The sequence below is a fragment of the Parus major genome, chromosome 11 (assembly GCF_001522545.3).
Source record: "Parus major isolate Abel chromosome 11, Parus_major1.1, whole genome shotgun sequence".
NCBI classification, from domain to species: domain Eukaryota; kingdom Metazoa; phylum Chordata; class Aves; order Passeriformes; family Paridae; genus Parus; species Parus major.
The window spans coordinates 8,100,927-8,120,576 of NC_031780.1; the positions used below are offsets into that span (position 1 = coordinate 8,100,927).

At 46.2% G+C, this 19,650-nt stretch overlaps 3 protein-coding genes across 5 annotated transcripts in view; 2 read left to right on the forward strand and 1 right to left on the reverse strand.

Annotated features, from left to right (window-relative positions):
• Positions 1 to 1,256: 1,256 nt before the first annotated feature.
• OGFOD1 (2-oxoglutarate and iron dependent oxygenase domain containing 1) lies at positions 1,257 to 9,196 on the reverse strand. Its single transcript, XM_015640022.3, has 13 exons — positions 8,982 to 9,196; positions 8,745 to 8,890; positions 8,606 to 8,652; positions 8,039 to 8,139; positions 7,523 to 7,639; positions 6,607 to 6,698; positions 5,493 to 5,618; positions 5,044 to 5,157; positions 4,651 to 4,730; positions 4,219 to 4,514; positions 3,201 to 3,323; positions 2,318 to 2,376; positions 1,257 to 1,773 (listed from the first exon to the last, which is right to left on the reverse strand). The coding sequence occupies exons 1-13, from the start codon at positions 9,130 to 9,132 to the stop codon at positions 1,612 to 1,614; spliced, it is 1,614 nt and encodes a 537-aa protein (XP_015495508.3). The 5' UTR covers positions 9,133 to 9,196; the 3' UTR covers positions 1,257 to 1,611.
• A 61-nt stretch (positions 9,197 to 9,257) lies between these two features.
• NUDT21 (nudix hydrolase 21) lies at positions 9,258 to 16,592 on the forward strand. Its single transcript, XM_033517125.1, has 7 exons — positions 9,258 to 9,495; positions 11,640 to 11,840; positions 12,995 to 13,058; positions 13,719 to 13,808; positions 14,484 to 14,559; positions 14,935 to 15,049; positions 16,307 to 16,592. Exons 1-7 carry the CDS (start codon positions 9,380 to 9,382, stop codon positions 16,326 to 16,328), a joined length of 684 nt encoding a protein of 227 aa, XP_033373016.1. The 5' UTR covers positions 9,258 to 9,379; the 3' UTR covers positions 16,329 to 16,592.
• A 1,645-nt stretch (positions 16,593 to 18,237) lies between these two features.
• AMFR (autocrine motility factor receptor) overlaps positions 18,238 to 19,650 on the forward strand; it is a 28,067-nt gene continuing 26,654 nt past the window's right edge. The window contains exon 1 of one of the 3 annotated variants that reach the window (XM_033517288.1): positions 18,238 to 18,512. In XM_033517288.1, the coding sequence (XP_033373179.1) occupies positions 18,291 to 18,512 (222 nt within the window). In that variant the 5' untranslated portion in view covers positions 18,238 to 18,290. The remainder of the gene's footprint in view (positions 18,513 to 19,650) is intronic. The other 2 variants (XM_033517287.1, XM_015639866.3) reach the window with 2 other exon arrangements.

Below are 19,650 nucleotides of genomic sequence, written 5' to 3' on the forward strand. Positions count from 1 at the left end.
AGTGTTGGCCCCTTGCTCTGGCACCTGCAGGGGCTGAGTTACCATTCACTTTGGAAGCAATGGCAGGGGTTCCTGCCAACTGCTTCAGGGACTCCTTTTTTAGAACTTTGTGTATTGGGGTCAAAGCTGAAGGGTGTTGCTCCTGTATCTTCACGCAGAGATGCCCACAGGACATCCCACCCGCTTAGGAAAGGGTGCGGAATACTCATGTCAACAATGAGCCTTGCTTTGAGTTTACTGCTCCTGTGCTGCTAGCTGTGGTCTTACACCACTGTGGTGGCCTCCAACAACAGGTCTGGACCAGGAGAAGGAGCAGACTTTAATCCAAAGCTACCCTCTCCCCACCCAGAGGTGACAGGACAGGAGTGAGGAAACATGCACACTCCCCAGCTTACTACAAACCCACAGCCTGCACTGTCTGGCTTGCATGAGCTGAAAGAACACCTGTCTCTCAGTGCCAAAAAAACTTTCAGGCAAGCAGGTGCAGGCCAGGGCTGAGCCTCCAGCAGGGTGTTCTGCACTCTGTCTCCTGAAGGATTGGTACAGCTCTGCTGCACTCTTGGTGGGCTGGATACCTCAGAGGTGAGAGGTGAGCCTGGCAGAGTCCTGCTTGCAGTGAATGTTGGGAAGGTGCATGGTATTGAAAATGTGCAGGGAGGTGCTGCAACCAGGCCACACTCACTGCCTTTCTTACAGTGTTTACCACAGGGCTTGGCTGGTTGCTGCCTCAAAACATCTGAGCTGATCTCCAGTGACAAAAGCCATGTTAAAACCCAGCAGATCCCAGGATGTAACTAGAAGGACACAAGGCCATGATGGTGGGTGACCTCTACCTACCTGTGGACACCAAGGCAGTAAAAGGTCAGTTAGCTCATTCCTGCTTCCAGGCCCTGGAGCCTCAGAACAACCCAAGGAGAGTGTGCAGGAACAGATTTCTTGGCTGTTCACCTTGTAAATTCTTTGGAAAAAGGGCTGTGTCTAGGTCTGTCTGCACAGCAGTTCGCATAATAAAATTCTGCTGCTTCTTATGGTGCCAAGTCCTTCCCACTGCCTTTACAGCCTCACTGTTGTCCTTCAAAACTCCACAGAGTTGTGCAGCTGGAATAACCTCATGTTTCCCATGTCAGCTCCTTTATTTTTGTCTCAGCAACACAGTTAAGCCTCAGCAAATGTCTTGGGCATCTTGTAACAAAACTTGCCCAACCAGTGTATGAAACATTTAACTGACCCATTTCCTTTTTTTGGTTTTTTTTTGTTTTTTTTTTATTAAAATTGGTTAGCAGCTTGGGGCAATGTACAGTTGCAATTTTCACCCTGATGGGTCAGAGATGCCACTGTGCTGCTCCCATGACAGAACAGCTGGAAAGCTGCCAGCTGTGTGACAGCCTCACCCACAAACCATTAAAAGCAGTTGAGAGCATGGCACAATGGACCCAGGAGAAGACTGAATTTCCATTTTTGCAGTTAAAAAAACCATCTGCCAACATATTATGCAGTGTGATGGAGCTGCAGGAGCAAAGTTTGTCTGAGCTTAGGTCAGAGCTGAACGTCTGGGTAGGAACCTGCCCACCACCCACCACTGTTCTCTGTGACAGTGGTTACACTGCACCATCACTCATAATAGACAAAGGAAAAATCCCAAAATCCTGTTCTGTTTGGATGCTTGTTCAGGCGTGCCAAGCTTCGATGATTGATGTATTTCACAAACTTCATAGTTTCTTTGTCTCTATAAACTAAGGCCAAGCAGTTGTCCTCTGGATTCACTGTCAACAGCTAGAGGACACAAAGATAAGGAAGTAAATCAGTTTCACAAAAATAACTGGTAAAATTCTTAAGACAAAACAGTGTCAAAAGTTAGTTAGAACAAAGGTCTGATGTTAGAAGATGAACTGTGACATTATTTTCATTTTAATACCCTTTACCTGAAGGACTGTTATACATTAAGGGCTTCTGGACTCCTTACTAGTGTGACTGCTCAGCACTGTCACCAGTACCAATGCTAAATGTGACCCCAGTGAATAGCACTTCCTTGGAAAAATGTTCTCTCTGCTACAGCCTAGTGTTCCTTCAAGGCAGGCTTCCCAAATGGCCCTGGGTGCAGGTGCTGTGAGACACTCTCAGGGCCTGGGTCTCATGCTTTAGGTGAACAGCAGCCTCTTGAAGCTGAGGCCAGAGCATCACCCATGAGCAGTGACTGGGCCAAGAAGGCTCCACTGTGCTACTGAGCACCCTCTGCATTATGTTATGCAAAGTGTAATTATGTCTCTCCACCCTAAACAGTTTTATCTGATTTGCAACTAGCAATTGAGGTCCTTACCTCTTCATCTTCACCTTTAGCAATGTAGGAAGTAAAGCCACCATATTCAGGATCCCAGTCTTAAAATAGAAAAGAAAGATTCTTAGAAACCTCAGTGCTGTCCAGGCTCCATGCAGCCTTCCAGGAGATGCCATTTTTTCACCCCATTCCCCAAACCTACTGGATACAAGGTAAGTATTTACCTCCTGCAAGTCTATTTGTTTTCTTCTGTTCAGAAACAACTTGAAGCAAATATACTGGATTTGCCTTTTATGGTAGATGGTTTATACAAAATTGTTTGGTGCACTGTTCCTCACCTGTAGAACAGTTCTACCCTAGCAACTATGCTAAAAGATTTCAGTATAATCATCAGCATGTGCCAGATGGTTTCAGCTGTACATTCTGGCCTCATCTAGACTAAGATGCTTGTGTTTAGATTTTTTTTTAACACTATCTAACTAGCAATCAACCCAAAATGCCTAGACATGCCTAAAGTAACTTTTGAAAACCTTCCCTGGGCTTTGTGAATTGTCGGTGTAGTGATAATTCTGATGAGGAAAGGGGTGGCGCCCTCCTGGTGGGTATTGTGGCCATCGTGAGCCATTGCTTAGGAGGAACGGTCCGGGAGACTCAGCCTTTCCCTCTGTCCAAGCGCCACCTCCTGGCAAATGCGGGAAAAGCCAGAGATGACTCCAAGGCCACAATCCCAAACACAATGAGGACTACTGAAACCAGGGTTTATGCCTAAGTGAGGACTAGGACAAAGTCTACAGACACCTTTTATGTAGGAAAAAGCAGGGAAATTTTGAATGTTTTAGCACGGAGACTTCTGAGAACTCAGAAGTCATTCCTTTATGCAAACCTTGTAAAAGGAGAGTCTGACATCTCTCTCTCATCCACTTACCTTCACAGCCACAGAAGAAGAGCAGGTCAAGAGCAAATTCTGTGGCTTGAGAGTCGTGGACAAGAGTGTAGTGTCCATGGGTCCAGTGTCGCAGCTCCCCTGCACACACAGGAGTGCCCGAGCCTAGGAGAGGGCACAAACACCCAGGGGAGAGCCATGAAGCCACATCAGCTGAGCTCAAAGCATGTGAGGAGGTCAGTGATCTCACAGCACTGTGAAATTGTCTGCTGGCCCCAGTGAAAAAAGGGTAAAACCACAGATCACATGTCGGTATCTTTCCTAGAGGTGACTCTAGGTTAGGTACTTGGAACAATGTGTAGGAGGGGGACCAAGATTTGCTCCATACAGCCGTTGTTCCTGGTAAGTGCTCTGGTGGGCTTTTTTCAGTAGGACTTGTTTTTTTATTGCCTTTTATTTATTCCAGTGCCCACTAACTTGCAGGACATAGAGCAGGATGAGCATTTTCAAAAATTTTACCCTTAAACTTCAGAGCCACTGTTTTAAATAAACATGAGCAATCAAAATCCAAAAGTAATCTAATCTTTGATAGTTGTCACTGCTGACAACTAAATGGTTGTTTAGGCTGTCTTCTGAAAGGTTTAATCCTTTTTGTCTAGTTTTAGGTATCAATTTTCTAATTCTAAAATTATTTTACTTCTGACCTGCTCACCTTTCTCTTTTGAATTTATTATCTCATACAAGATTATGCTTTATATGAAGCAGGGGTATGTGGATGTAGAAACCACGTAACTATTGACAAAAGATTAACAGCCCCCCACCCCTCAAAAGTCCCACCTTTAAGACCTAGGTATGTTTAAAATGGTATTTTCAAATTAGTCATTGATTTATTCCAAATTCTTTGGCAATGGTCACTGATTTCAGATAATCTAACATGCTTCAAAGTCCCATGTTTGTGCTCATGCCTTGTGCTGGTTACAGTACAAGGTGAAACACCAGTTCCAGGAAAATCACTGGGAATTTTGTTTGAATCCCTTCACACTACTGCTGCTCTACTCACCACCCTGTGTCTCACTGTCCTGTGCTTCAGGGATGTTCTCAGGCTGGTGTGGCTGATGGGGATTGCCATTAGTTGGTCGTTCAGTCTCTTCCTGCCCAGGTTTGGGACTGCTGTGCGCAGTGGTGTCTGCTGCTTGTCCCTCCTCAGCATCTTCATCCTCGTCAGAGGGAGCCAGGAAGTGCAGTTTTAGGCCAGTGAAGTTGGAAAGCAGTAAAAATAAGGCCTCAGAGCGCAGCAGCTGCAGAAATTTCTTCAGGGTATCAGGGAGGCTGTCTTCCTCTGCTGCCTCATAGAGTCTGAAAGACAGGAGATGTGTGTCCTTGCAGGAGAGCCAACAAGAACCATGTCCAGAGGGACAGCATTGACCAGTGCAGCCTCATGGCAGCTGCTGCTCACCCTGATGACCAGGTGCAGCACGTTGTCATTCCCCACCTTTTATTGGCTGGCCCCCGACTACTCCACTGGATCTCTTTGTTCTCCAATGCTTCACATAGTAGTTGGTATTTCTCTTTCTAGGAGAATGAGATGCAGAAATGTTAGCATTTAGTTCCCAGGAAAAGAAGGCTGAAGACATGTGTTTTATTTTTGCTGAGTCCCCATACAGCAATGTACAGGCAGTCAGAGGGATCATTCCACAGAATCTGAGTTGCTGAGGTTGGAAAGGGCCTCTGGAGGTCACGTGGTCCATTCCCCTTCAGGTGTGAAACTTAGAAGGTGTTTTATCATGTGAAAGCAAGCCCTTTCCCAGTCTTCGTGCCATGTGGTACCTGCCAGCCCTCTGACCAGGTTTTGGCAGATCACATCAAATCAAACCACCAGGCTCACCTTAAGAAAGTCTTTCAGGAGAATTTCTGATCGCTCCTCAAATTCCTCCTGGATTTGAGCTTGGGAGTCCATGTCCAAATAAATGACATTGATCCACTCATACAATATTTCATGCTGGAAGAGAAATGGATTAGAACATTGAATTTTCAAAAGTGAAGGAGATTCTCCAAATCCCTCTACCGAGCTGGCCACACAGAGTTCTACACACAAACACACTCCATTGCCTTATTTCATTGCCCCACAGGTATTCACCACATTCTCTGAATTACTGTAGGCATACAAAACATACAAAAATGTGCATAAGAGAGAAACTGGGTACAAATATGGACAGGAAATGAAAAGGAGAATGGAATAAAGATTAAAACATCCCCAGTACATTGATACATTCCCTAACAGGTATTACAGGAACAGGACAGAGACAGAAATGCAGATGGAGGCTTGTTACTCACATCATAGGGGATGTGTGGGCTCCTGGCCAAGGGGGCTTCAACGTGCCGTGGAGGTCTGGCCACAGATGGGCCGTGGAACCAGCCGCTCACTGACAGGCGGCACTTCTGCGACACAACTTCTGACACCTGCAACAGCATTGGGCAGCACATCACTGGTTAGACAGAACTGGGTACCATGCAAACTCGTAACAGGAGATGGACTTGGCTCCATTGCAAATGGACTTGAAGTCCATTGCAAATTTATAGAATTCCAGTCTAAGCTTTTACTCCAAGCTCGCAGAGAATCCATTCTCTCTCTCCGAGAACTTTGAGTCATGGATTTTTAAGACAAAATTAAGTCACTACCTGAAAACAATCAGGGCAGTGACCAAGTAGAGACTGCTGTTAAGTAACAACTGTAGAACATAAATTACACAAAAATAACCCCCAAGTGGCCTAGGTCAGGACATGCCCAACCTATATCACTGATCATTTTCCTCTCCAGCCTTCTGCTCTCTGGCCCTGTTTGATACAGTCCCTGGTAACTCAAGTACACAGGAGTGTCAGATTTCTGTCAGGTCTTTGTGTCATACAGATCCCCAAATTATTCATCTTGTTCACATGCATTTTCCTGGAAAGTGTCACAGAGTACTCCTTAACTGTATCAGCATTTCTGCTGCGGGGCACTGCACCATGTCTGTGTCACTAAGGGGGTAACAGCCAGAACTGCACAGTGCCCTTGCACTGTTGGCTAGGTGATGGATGGCTTGAGGAGCTCCTCTGGAGCAAAGTCATGACCACCACACCAAAAATGTGAGCTAGTTCAAAACAAGCCAACAAACAGAAAAAAGTGAGAGCCAAATTCATAGCAGTGGCTTGCCAGGATAGTAACACAAAATAGAAATGGAAGTTTTTCTTTCCCAGGATGATGCAGCTAGACTGATAGTTTAAAGTTTGCTTTGTTGGTTCTTGTCCTCCTTAAAGTCCTTGAAGTCCTCTCTTCAGAACACAGAACTTAGCATGAGTATCCACTCTACCCACAGTTCTTCTCCCTCCCCATCAGGATTGTAATAACACCCAGAATGAATAACCACAACAATGAGGATTAAAAAATTAACAAGAGACAGCTCCTTGCCTGATGGAAAGAGACTGGAGACACTTCAAAGAAAACCAGTGTGTTCCATGAAGGCACTAATGACTTGGTGATTTGCTGTGGCTGAAAGTGTTCTGAGGAAGAAAACATATCCTGGTTAAGATATGAACTAGGACTTCTCTCTGACTTCATGACTCTGTGACTGGTTGGACACCTGGGTGTAAGGGATGGAGCTCAGAGCAACAGCTTGGTGAGGAATCAGTGCACCTCTGCATGGAGACAGGAAGAGAGACTTGGGGCTGTTCAGCATGCAGAAGAGAAGGTTCTGGGGCAACCTAAAGCCTCTTCCAGTGCCAAAAGGAGCTACCAATAATGTTGTAGAAGTACTTGGGACAGACAAGGACATGGAATAACAAAACAAGAGGGAATGGCTTCAAAGAAAAGGTGGGTTTAGATTTGCTATTTGAAAGGAATTCTTTACTATGAACAGTGAGGCACTGGCTCAGATTTCCCAGAGAAACTGTGGATGCCCCATCCTAGAAATGCTCAGTGGGGCTTGCAGCAACTGATCTAGTAGATGGTGTCCCTGCCTACAGCAGACAGGCTGGAACAAGATAAGCTTTAAGACCCCTTCCAATCCAAACCATTCTGTGGTTCTGCTGCTAGAAAGGGAAGTTACTGTCATCAGTCTGGAGTTCCAAGCACATTTACTTGCATTGCTGCCATCTCGTCCCTACTCTTGACCCTTCCAAAAGTTTGACTGCTGTTGCCTGTTAGCAATGTCTGCAAACCCTGCTACAGCTCATCCCTACAGGGCACATTTTACTTATACATCAGCTTCTCTGAACAAAGGAGAAACTCTTTATCTCCCTTCTACTGTTTGAGGTGAGAGCTGCTGTAAGGGGCACAATAAGCTTCATCTTTTTCATCCATCTGAGGCTGAGCTTGGAGCTTTTACCGTCTGTGCTGTACAGATCCAACGTTCCCCCATCACTTTTCTCCCAGGGTGGGACGAGGTACAGAATGAAAGCGATGCTCCGACCTTCCAGCTCATCATCGTGGCACAGCAAGACATCTGCAATTACACATATTTTGCTGCTGTAGCATCTTTCCAGTATATGCATGATTCATTCTAACAACTGCTTCCCAGCTTTGTCCCCACAAGGATATGACAAGAAAAAACATGCTCTTCCCAAGAACTGCATTTTCACTCATCAGCATCACCAGCCTGAGATCTGCAAGATTCACTTCTGTTGGACTACACTGCAATTGACAGATCGGGTCGCTCCGAAGGTACGGGCAGTTATACACCAGCAACAGTTTTTTCATCATTTGTACTTCATTTTCAGACACTGTTTTGCTGCTGACAGCCTCTGGGACCCTCTGGAACTAGAATAAAATTAGGTATCCTAAAGATATTTTGTTTCCTACGCATGCACAGAAGCTTTAGGGAAAGGATCACTTATAGACTGACCAGTATATTCATATTTAGCACAGGATATGTCAATAGTTGGTTCCAGTGCTATCTGGGTCACAGCAGAAAGCCACGCTTGGAATTCTTCACACAGAGCATGCCTGGAAAGATAAGCACACAGTAAGTATCCTCCTCTGTTATAAAATAGATCATCATAGACTAAACTAATGTACTGTCTCCCTGGTAACTATTTAAACAGTTACAGGTGCTGTTGCTGTGAGTGACAGTGTGTTCCTGTAGAACCACACAGGTGCTGGCCAGGAATACAGCCCAGCGCTCGCAGCACTGCTGGCAATAACCAGCAGCAAGCATGCAACCAGTCGGAAAGTGCACCGGGAAGCGTTTCAGAGGTAACAGATGGAGGAGAGCTGAGTATGGATGAAAGCTGAACACTTCAGTGCCTACGACAAGCACAGAACAGATTCAGCGCTCCAGGGCCGGTTTTTGGCCCGAATACGGGGGTAGAAGGCGGACACGCCGCGGGCTCACCCCGCAATCACCTCCCCTGAGGAGCCACCACAGCTCTTCCCCACCCAGAGAGAGCAAAGCCCCGAGCCCATGCTTTACCTCAGGGCGGCGACGTGGGGCTCCGGGCTTGCCCCCAGCTCCTCGGACTGCGGCGGCCCATGGAAGAGAAGAAGGGACGGGGGTTAGGGTGGCTCGGCTCGGCCCAGCTCGGCCCGGCTCAGCTCGGCCCTGGGCCCACCTGCCGCAGCGAGAGCAGGTCATTCCGCCGCCCGCGGAAGCCGAGACCCAGCAGCTCATCCCGCAACGCCTCCGCGAACGTCGGGTCCGCCAGAAAACCGGGAATGACACCGTGCCGGAACGGTGCCGCTTCCAGCACCACCACTTCTGCAAGGGAAGGGCCATCGGTGAGGGGTGAGCACCCGGGCCACACCATACCGTGCCGGAGCCGCTCCCCGCGGGCCCGGCCGGGCCGTACCGTGCCGGAGCCGCTCCCCGCGGGCCCAGGCCGCCCCCGCGCGCTCCCGCAGCGCCGCGTCCCCGAGGGCCGCGCAGAGCTCTGCGCGCGCCTCGCGCCTCCCGCGCTTCTCCGCCGCCGGCGCTACCGCTCCGTGACGCTTGGTGGCCATGCTGCCGGCCGGCCGGACTACAACTCCCTGCGGCCCCCGCGCTTCGCCCGCAGTGTCCAATCGGATAGCGCGGGGGTGAGATAGGAAGCCGTTGGCCAATGAGCGAGGAGAGGTATGGGCGGAGCGCGGTGGGTCCCGGCAGGCGGCGCGCGGCGCTGTGGGCTGGGCGGGCGTTAATGGCGGACGCCGCTCCCGGCGCCCAGAACTGATCGACCGCTCCCGCCGCCTGTTCTCGCCGCTACTCGCCATGTCCGTGGTGCCGCCCAACCGCTCGCAGACCGGCTGGCCCCGCGGGGTGAACCAGTTCGGGAACAAGTACATCCAGCAGACGAAGCCGCTCACGCTGGAAAGGACCATCAACCTGTGAGCGCCGCCTCGGGCCTGCCTGGCTCTGCCCCCTCCCGTCCCCCCCCGCTGACGAGCTCGTCCCCGCTCCCTCAGCAGGCTCAGCGGGGTTTTCCCTCAGTGCCGGCCGTGCGAGGTCCGGTGGGTCCCGGCCATTCGGAGGGCTGGGGCCCAGTGACGGCAGAGCCCGTGTGCCGACGGGGGCTCGCCCCCCTCACAGGGGCTGCTGAGCCGCGCTGAGGGTACCGAGGGTTTGCCGGCCTTCGGGGAAGCGTGAAGTATTTGGTGTAAACACTTTAGTGCTTAGAAACAGCGTTTAGCTCGGGAGGTGTGAATCCCAAGTAACACAGGAAAGGTTTAGGTGTGTTGAGCATCACAAACGTTTTTGCGCTCTCATAGGCATCCAGAAAGGCGGCAGAGAGAGACAGAGTTTTTTCTTGGCCTCGCTGGGATTTGAGCTGACCGTGGGCAGTCAGTAGGATGTGTCTGGATGTGCTTGGTGTTTGTGGATTGTCTGGTACAGGTGCTGGAGTTTAAATTCAGAGTGCTTGCTACCACAGAAAATCATCATAGATACAAACTACTTTCTAATGAATTAATATATTTTATATGAGAAGCCATATATTTTGCTTCTTCTGGATTTGGGATGTGTTCTTTGCTATGTGCATCTGTCAAGTTGCAATAACCAGCAAATGTTAGCTATAACAGTCAATATTCAATTTTAGCTATTAATCACTGACACTTCTGTCATTTTTTAGTGTAGCTGAGTTTATTCACAGAGTTTTGTAAAAGTTCAAGTACGAACTTCAGAAATTGGAATAGTTCTGTCAGGTTTCTGAAGCTAAGACTCATGAAGCTGTTTTATCAAGCAGCATTTTTTAAAGTTGAGGCTGAGGGTTTTGATGTACAGACTAATGCAGCCACATCAGTATAGTATGGGTTAGTGTAACAGGTTATTATTAAAGCCATTTGTGTATCTAAAACCAGAAATTAATGGAAAACTAAATGTAGATGGTTTTAAACTGTAAATGGAAGTGAGAGAGCTTGTTATTAAATGAATCTGTGGTTTGGAAACTGGTTGTTTTGACATACTTGTCTACATGAGAAAAGGCTCATGTAGACAATGACAATGGCAACTGACTTGTTATTTTAACCACTGTAAAACATGAGTAAAATTGGAGGAGGAGGGGGGACCAGTGTATGCTACTAAAGTGTGGCATGTTTGGGGAAAGAATCCATGCCAAGAGGCATCTCAAGGAAAACGTAAGATCAGTCATTCATTCTGATAATTCAGTTGTGTGCTACAAGTCAGTAAAACCATGGTGATAACTCATCAGTGCTCTGCCCAGAACCATTTTCTTCTCCCTTTGGATTTAGCTGGAAGATTCTGTGTTTCCTCCAGGTCTCCTGCCATGAGACCTCTCTATTATATGGATTTAATTGTACAATAACACTCCCCTGTTGCCCTCTGTTCAGTCTTGGACTGACCCATTTCTTGCCTAACCTTTCTTTGCTGTTTTCAGTTTCTCTTACCTGGAGAAATTGCTGAGTTTCCACTGTCTTATCACTATCCTGCTGGTGCAGGACCCCAGCACCAGCCCAACAGAGGGACCTGCTCACACTCTTGATCTTTCCCCAGGCACCCAACCCTGTACTCAGAAACTCAGCATTTCTCCTCTTCTTTGATCCACATGTCTGATTTCCCACTTCAAAACAAAACCACTTCTAACAGTTAATTCTCAGGCTCTCATTACATCTGCAGCAAAAAAACTGCAGTCCTGTGCAGCTTCCTTCCTTCCCAGCAGAGCTTTTCCTCCAGTTTCTTTTCTGGCTCCTTTCAGAGCTTCAGCTGCCTTTTCCCTGCAGCGTGGAGATCAAAGAGGGTGACCATTGAATGACAGTTGGTTCTGTGCTTCTTTTCCTTCTTTTGAGCCTGGACCAGGCTAGAGTGCAGCTCATCAGGACTATCTGTGCTTGTGTGTTCCATAGTGCAGCTTTCCCTGGGACAGGGACCTCCTAAGCCACTAAAAAAGATTTTAGTCCTGCACTATGACTTACCCATCAAGCAGTGAAGGGTTTGCCTCAGGCTAGATGCTGTGTCATGATGATTTAAAGTTAGATTTCTTCTTATGCAGTAGTAACATTTTTTCTCCTCCTTATAGGTATCCTCTGACAAATTACACCTTTGGCACAAAGGAGCCTCTGTATGAGAAGGACAGTTCTGTGGCAGCTCGGTTTCAGCGCATGAGGGAAGAGTTTGACAAGATTGGCATGAGGCGGACAGTGGAAGGAGTTCTGATTGTGCATGAGCACAGGCTGCCCCATGTGCTGTTACTGCAGCTGGGTACAACTTTTTTCAAGCTGTAAGTGTCTGTTTCTTAAGTGTAACTTCAGTTTATTGTCACTAAACGTGTGGGCTAGAGGTTAAACTGTGGCCAACTGCTCAATGTTTTGAATGGGATTCATTGCTTGTAAAGACTTAGTCCGGAAAGTATTTTTTGAATGGTGGGGCTTTTATCTAAAGTGTATTTGCTCGTGAGGGGGATGATTTAGTTTGGAACTGGCTGGGAATCTTAGTTACAGTGCATCACTACAATAAAATCTTGTTTAAAACTCATTATCAGCAATTGGTTTGTTGTACTTGCATTGTGAAAGCTGTTATGCTTCAGTAGCTTATGCTGTGCTTGTACAAATGGGCAAGTGAAGGTCAGGACTAACCCTCTGTAAATGCAGAATGACATCTGTTTACAAACTAATGGCTGAGCTGGATAGCAAGAAAGGTAGGCATCTAAATTTGAGAAAATTGTTTCAGTTCATCTGATAGTTATCACAGCGGGAGTGAAGATTTAGTGTTTCAATATGGTTGTAGTGATGGTGGTGATTTTCTTTTTTAAACTAGGTGGCCTTGACTTGTCTCATGTTACTATGCTTGTCTTCTTGTTCTTCTGTTTTAACATTTTATATTGTTCTCAATTTTGTTTGTGTGTTAAGTCTAATTTTACATCTAGATTTGTTTTTGGTATCTTGATTTGAAGGGTTGTTGCAGACAAACTAGGCAAGACTGTAATGATCTGTAAAATGCTGTAATGATGAAAATGAGTAATCCTGCATCATTTTCCCGCATGAGTTTTATTTTCTGATTTCTGTGTGCTTCAGTGAGTGCTGGTTTAGTGATAAGAACAAATACAGGCAGTATTTATGGCTCTTCAGCTTCTGGTTATTACTGTTAAAAGTTTACCCTATAAGGGTCCCATTTATTATCATGTGTATTGTTATGCTTTGTCCTGCTGAGCTGAAAGTATTTTATGCAATGGTTATTTTTTTAGGGACATAGCCGTTTTAGTTTTGGTGAAAGCTGTCCTGCTGCCTTCAAATTCAGCAAAGCTAGATTTGGAACTTATGATTGAAGAGCCTAAGTGAATTTGTAACTCTGCCTGGAAGTACACTGGAATTTACCTGTGAAGATTGGTAAATGCAATAAAATAACTTTGGTTTTCACTATTGATTATTTTAACAGACCTGGTGGTGAACTGAATCCAGGAGAAGATGAGGTAGAAGGGCTCAAGCGCCTAATGACAGAGGTCTGTTTTCTTTCATTATGTTGCTATGGCAGAATGTTGCATTATTTTAGAATTACCAGAATAAGCTGAAGCATTAGAGTAGTCTTCTTACCACTCTTGTTATTTTGTTGCTTTTGTGATGTTCTCAGGTAGTTAACAAATAAAGCAGTCAAGTTTTCATTTATCTGCATCATGAGTGTGGCTGACACCTTCCCGCTGCTCAAGTCCTGTGTTCATTTGCAGCTTTGCTTTCTGACTGGCATCAGGCAAGTGAGTGTAGAGATGAGCAATAAAATATGTTGTGGAGGACAACTGATGGGGACTTGCCTTTGAGATAGTCCTCCCAATGTACCTTTTTCTCCAACTGAATTAATTTTGTTAGATAATGGAACAATGTATTTTATTCTTCCCATTGGTCTGATAGGACTCAGTCCAACTGAGTACAGCATAGATTTTGAAAAGCTTTCTAGAGTGCCCTTGTTCTACCAGGTGAGGCTTTTACTAAAAAAAAAATCTTACTTTATCCAAAAATAGTATACAGTTCTGTTGAAAGCTGTCTCAGAGCAGTTATGAAATGCATCAGCCATATATTACAGCAAGTCTTTGTGCTTCCAGTATGTGTTTACTAAAACAATTTCCTTGAGGTAGTTTGAGGTCTGATTAGTACTGGATTTTTGATAGATACTGGGTCGTCAGGATGGTGTTCAGCAAGACTGGGTGATTGATGACTGCATTGGCAACTGGTGGAGGCCAAACTTCGAACCTCCACAGGTAAGTACCCCTGTGGGCTTCCATCTTCTTTGGTTAAATTTCTGTTTGTACTTCTAAAAGCTTTCAGCCTTCCAGATCCAGGTGGGCTTCTTGAGTACCTGCTGCCTGAGCAATTAGTTTTTCTGGGTTTTATCTGTTTCATCTCCTTTCTATGACTGAAGAGAAACAACAGCGTTTTTTTTAATGGAAACTCATCTCCCTTCTCACACCTGTCCTGGTGGATGAGAGACCACTGGATGTACTGGCTTCCAGGTCTATGCTGAGACAGATGCACCATTTCAATTCCTTTTGCAGCCACGGTGGAGACTCTTGCACTGCTGCTTATGAAACAGATGCTCTGTGAATAAATTAGTCTCACTACCTTATTTCTAAGGGCTTTAATATTACAAAAATCATTGCTTAGTTTGCTTTTATACATTTCTGTTTTATTGGGTTGTTTTAACTGCTCGTGAAGTATTGATGCCACTTTAGAGCCTGTCAATAATTGTGACAGCAACAGCATTCCTTTCTTAAGTGCTTTCTTATGAAAATGGTTTTCTTTATTTGATGCCGTGAAAGAACAATATGTGACACATTGAAAGCTTGTACAGGGATTGATAATTTATAAAGTAGCACTTAAGATTACGCAATATTTTCAGAGCTCTGTACAACTGTATTTTACCATTTTTGTTCTAGTATCCATATATCCCAGCTCATATTACAAAGCCAAAAGAACACAAAAAGCTTTTTTTGGTCCAGCTTCAAGAAAAGGGTAAGTGTTTTTTTTTGCATCAAAGTGTTGTATTTGTAACAATGTTTAAATGCTTACATTTCACTCAAGGAAAACCAAGTTGTGATTGTATGCTTGGAGTTGATTGTATGTTTTTAGTTGATCACTAAAAAAGTCAAATATTGGTATTTGTTTTGAAGATAGATGATCCTTTGAACATGAGTACCTAGTAAATTTTCATTCCCGTTCCTGCATCATGTGGTGTGCAGCATGTGAATCCTACATTTACCTAGAAAAGGAATAAACCTGCTTGAGTGCTCCATGTAGTGAACTTGTTTTGAGGTCTACATGGCATGATGGTGTGTTGGCTGCATGTGTGCTGGTTTTTCTGATTCATCAACTTGTATTTGGTTTTAGCTTTGTTTGCAGTCCCCAAAAATTACAAGCTGGTTGCTGCACCATTGTTTGAGCTCTATGACAATGCACCAGGATATGGACCCATTATTTCCAGCCTTCCTCAACTTCTGAGCAGGTACGTCGTATTTGTATAGTGGTTCTTGGGAACACATTTGCTGTGGGACACCAGTGCAAGGCAAGGTGCTAGAGAAACCAACTTAAAAAGGTGGCATCAATCCCAAAGATTCTGCTTCAGATGAGCTGTGATGGATACTTCCGAGGCACTGATCACAACTGGCTAGCACCAAAGTCCTACCTAGCAGTTGCAGGTAAGGAAGACATGGAAGACAGTGAGGATAAGGCAGTGCACAGACTAAGGAACAGCTTCTTGTAGCTACTGTGGACAGCTGGAGAGTTAAAATCAGGATGTGAGTTTGAAGCACTGAGGTGTGCATGTTATCACAGCTTTGCGCTGGTTAAATGTAGTGGGTTTTTTACACTCTAGTAGAGTTAATGAAGTGTAGCATCTTTATGACATGAATATCTGTAGGGATAGCTGTATTTTTTTCCTTTCTCCTGCAATGTATACATGCTTTGACTTTCTTACCTGAAAATGGCTTGTGGCTTGTCTCTCCAGAGCCAACTAGTCTGTCTCACTGGTCTCTTACTTGAGAGAATGTTCAGGCATGCCAGGAGTCCCACAGCCTGCCAGCTCTTCCTCAGGGATATAGTTCTGTCATGCACGTACTGTGATGAAAAACGTATGTTAGCAGAATGTTAGCACTGGTGTTACCCACAATATTCTTGTTTCCTGCTGAGTATTTTTCTCTCTAGCCCAAATTTTGGCTTGCCCTCCTCTAAAGACAGCAGGTACTTCCTCTTGAGTACCAGCAAAACACTGTCTGTTATGCAGGTTGGGTAGTGGTGCAACAGACACATCCAAAGGCTGGGCATCTGGAAGCTGAGATGGATGTTTGCTTCCACAGTTATTTATGAAACTTAGTTGGGAAAAATTCTCTCTTCAGTATGTCTGTATGTTCCCCTCGGAACATGTAAGGTTGGCCTGGCAGCAGAAATGCTGCAAAAGAGTTGCTGATGGAGGAATGTAGCACGCTGTGATGTATGTATCTATGAACATGTTTTAGGAGATGAAATGTTAATAACTAGTTCTTCTGTAACCGTAAGAGACAGTTGTGTGATGCTAGTGTAGGATTGGCTGTTAAAAATGATGCTCCCTGCTATACTGTAAAGCTGTGTTATTAAAAAATGCACTTTTGTCCTGTTAGGTGAAGGCTTATCCAGAGCAGAAACAAAACATTTGCTTATTTATTCAAAAATGCCCTTAAAAAAAAGAATGAAAATTCCTCACTTGGTGTAATCCTTTTAATTTTAGGTTCAACTTTATTTACAACTGAATTCCTATATACCTGAAGACTCCACTAGAAGAAGCCGTCTCTGTGAGCACAGCTTTGAACTGTAGAGAAACAAATAAGTGACACAAGGATTTTTTTAAGTCATTCTGTTCCTGAAGGCCACTAAACATTCTATGGTATGAACAGAGAAGTGAATCTCAACTGTTTAGCTAGAGAGATGGCAATGGGCTACCAGTGTTCTAATCCCTTTTCATTGTAATACCAATTTTTTGTTTTGTACAACATTAAAAAATATGGTTAAGATTCTGTTTGTCTTGGGTTTGGTTTGGTTTTCATTGTTGGTTTTTGCTTTTTGGTGATTTTTTAAAAAGTTTTTTTAAGTTTTTTTTTTTCTTCTGTTTATTAGTTGTTTTATTTTTCCTTAATGTCTCTTACTTTTAGGTACATATTTCAAACTTTATTACTTTTCTTTAGGAATACAGATGATCTTGGAATGAGGAGGAACTAAGCCATTCAGGGCCCATTTAGATGCTGTGATCTCTATCCCTGAGCAAGAAATATCCCTAGGATCAGGGAGAAATGAAATAGCATAAGTGGGTTAAATATTGTTGTGAGTCTTAATTGACTTGGAGACCAGAACTGCTTTTTTGAAGGAGAATGAGTACTTAGAGGCAAGTGTAGCCTTTACTTTTTTTATCAGAACTGATTTGTTTGTACAGGGCTTGGAGGAGATGCAGCATGCATCTGTTCCTTCAGTGCCCCTTATGACAGAAACAACCCCAAATATTCTGTTGGACTGATCTGAGATACAGTTAAAATAGGGAAAGTGAAGTTAATTTTCTATATTTTTCCTTGGCTCTGGGAGAGAATTGGGGTCATGCTGAAACACTTAGCCAAAGCCACATGCAAGTGGTTCCATGTTATGCTATTCTTTGCTGTCTCATCCTGCAAGGGGTACCCACACTTCTGCTTCTTCTCAACGTTTCTGTCTCCTGTAGGCAGTAAATATCAATCTTTCTAATTCCAGGGTTTTTACATGCTTGGCTAAACATAAAGTCCAGTTGGATGTGACACTTCCCAATGCTTTTACTCTTCCATAATTTTGCTCAATGAGTCTTTAAAAGATTTGTTTCCAAGTTCTGCCGCTGATCAGAAGATGCACTGTTGCTTGAGCACTGTCCTTTTTTATGAAGGCAGGGTTGGAGAGTGCCTGCTGCCAAGAGAACTGACTCTTGCCAAAGTGCTTGGCTCTGCTGCCATCTGCACTGGTAAGCAATGTACAGAACAACCCTGACAGATTGGTGCTTTGGTCAAATTGAAGTTGTGCAGCGTGGCAAATGTACTGCAAAATGCTGGGAAAGGTAGTGCAAGGGCTGTTCCCTTTGGTCCTATGGATGGAAGGCCCAGACAGATGGTGAGTAGAATGTATGGTTTCTTAGCTGCCAGCTGGGGGAAATAAAGCTAGCAGTGGAATGGAAAACAGAACCCTTTTTCCCCGTGGAAGTAAGGAAGGACAGGTGGAAGTTTGGAAGTCAGATGCTGTAAGAACAAGTAGCAAAGTGCAGCTTTTGAGCCCTGGCACCTAAGAGCACCTCTCACTTTACAACACGGTAGTTTAGTGAGACTAATTCTTGTTCCAGGCTGCCTGTGGAAGGGCGCTGCTCCTGCAGTCTGCGCACTCTCCTCTGGCACCCTGCCTGTAGGTCTGGGGGCTCCTGAAGGCCTCTCGAATTCCCCCACGCGCGGCTCCGGCGGTGCGGCCGCTGTCCCGGGCGCGGGGGGTGCGGGGCAGGGCCGGCCCGGTGGAAGCGCCGCCCCGGCCGTGACTCAGCGCGCGGGGTGACGGGCGGACGCGGCGCCCGGAGCCGGGGCGGGTGTTCGGGCCCGGTCTCTTTCCTTTCCCCAGCGGGGGCGGCTCGCCCGGCCCCGGGGAGGGGCGGCGGGGCGGGCGTTGAGCAGGGGGCGCGCGGCGGGCCGGGGCCGGGCGGTGGCGAAAGCTCCGCGATGCCGCTGCTGTTCCTGGAGCGCTTTCCCTGGCCCAGCCTCCGCACCTACACGGCGCTCAGCGCCCTGGCGCTGCTGGGCGCCGGCCTCAGCGCCTACCGCGCCCTCAGCCAGGCGCCCGGCGGGGCGGCGGGCACCAAGCCGGCCGAGCCTCAGCGCTGCGCCGGCCCACGGGCCCTGGACGTCGCCTACTACCTGCTCTCCGACAGCCTCTGCGTCTGGGTGAGCCCGGGGCGGCGGCGGGGCCTGCGGGCCCGCGGCCTGCGGGGCTGGCATCGGGCTCGGCCTCTGCCGGCGCCTCCCCGCGGCCGGGGGGAGGCGGGCGGGTCCGGGGGGTGTTTCGTTATTGTTGTTTGGAAATTGCTCGCAGAATAAAGAGGGGGGTCGTCTGGGTTTCCCCTGCCCGCTCCGGGCCGCCTCCGCAGCCGCTTCCCTTCCTGCCTGGCCGGGGCGATGGGGCAGCGTTAGAGCCGAGTGCCCCGAGAGTTCAGCCCGCGGCTTGTGCTGCTCTCCCCGAGCGCCCCCCGCACGTCCTGGCTGGGGGGCTTGGGAGAAGCTGTTGGGAGCGTTTTCCGCGGTCCCAGGCGCTTGCTGGGCTTAAGCTTCTCCAAGCACTGCCAGAAATCTGAGTAAGGGGCTGTCAGGTATTCAAGCCCAAGCCTTGCCTTTATTTATTTATTTATTTATTTTAAAATAGCACTGAAAGTCTTGTAGGTAAGAGGAAACATTCTCACTGTTTAAGGAAAATAAGAAAATAATTTTCTGTAACTTTTTAAACCCAAACCTCATATAAGGGTTTATGAATTTTGTCTCACTGATTTGTAGCTGAAATAAAGGCTCAACAAGGGGAAATTGGAAACCTTCCTGAGTTGTTGCTGTTGAACTTTTTATCTGTCTGTCGCTCAAAGGTGGCAGTAGTTGGACATCTGCTTCACAATATACTTGCTTGACTGAGGTGCTGATTTTTAATATACCAAACACATTAATCCTGTTGAAGCCTGGTCTCGGAGCTTTAAAAGTCCTGGAAAAGTTTATTGTATGTCCTTTGGAAATGACAGGGGGAGGCTTTTTCATCATCCACCTTCTAGCCTTTTTAGTGTCCTGCTTATGTCAAAAGTTAATTAAAGTGCCTTTGCCAGATGTGAGATAGCAGTTTTCCCAGGCCCATGTGTTCTGCTTCTTGCTGTTTTGCTGTAAAGAAGTTTCCCAAGAATCCTCAAGCAGTGTTGTTACTGAAGGGATGTATGCTATTCAGCATGTTTTGAGGCAACCTCTGAATCCTCTTACTTTAACAACAGATTCAAACTGGATATTTCTCATCTGCCATATGTTAAACAAATGAGCATCTTGGTGATCTCTA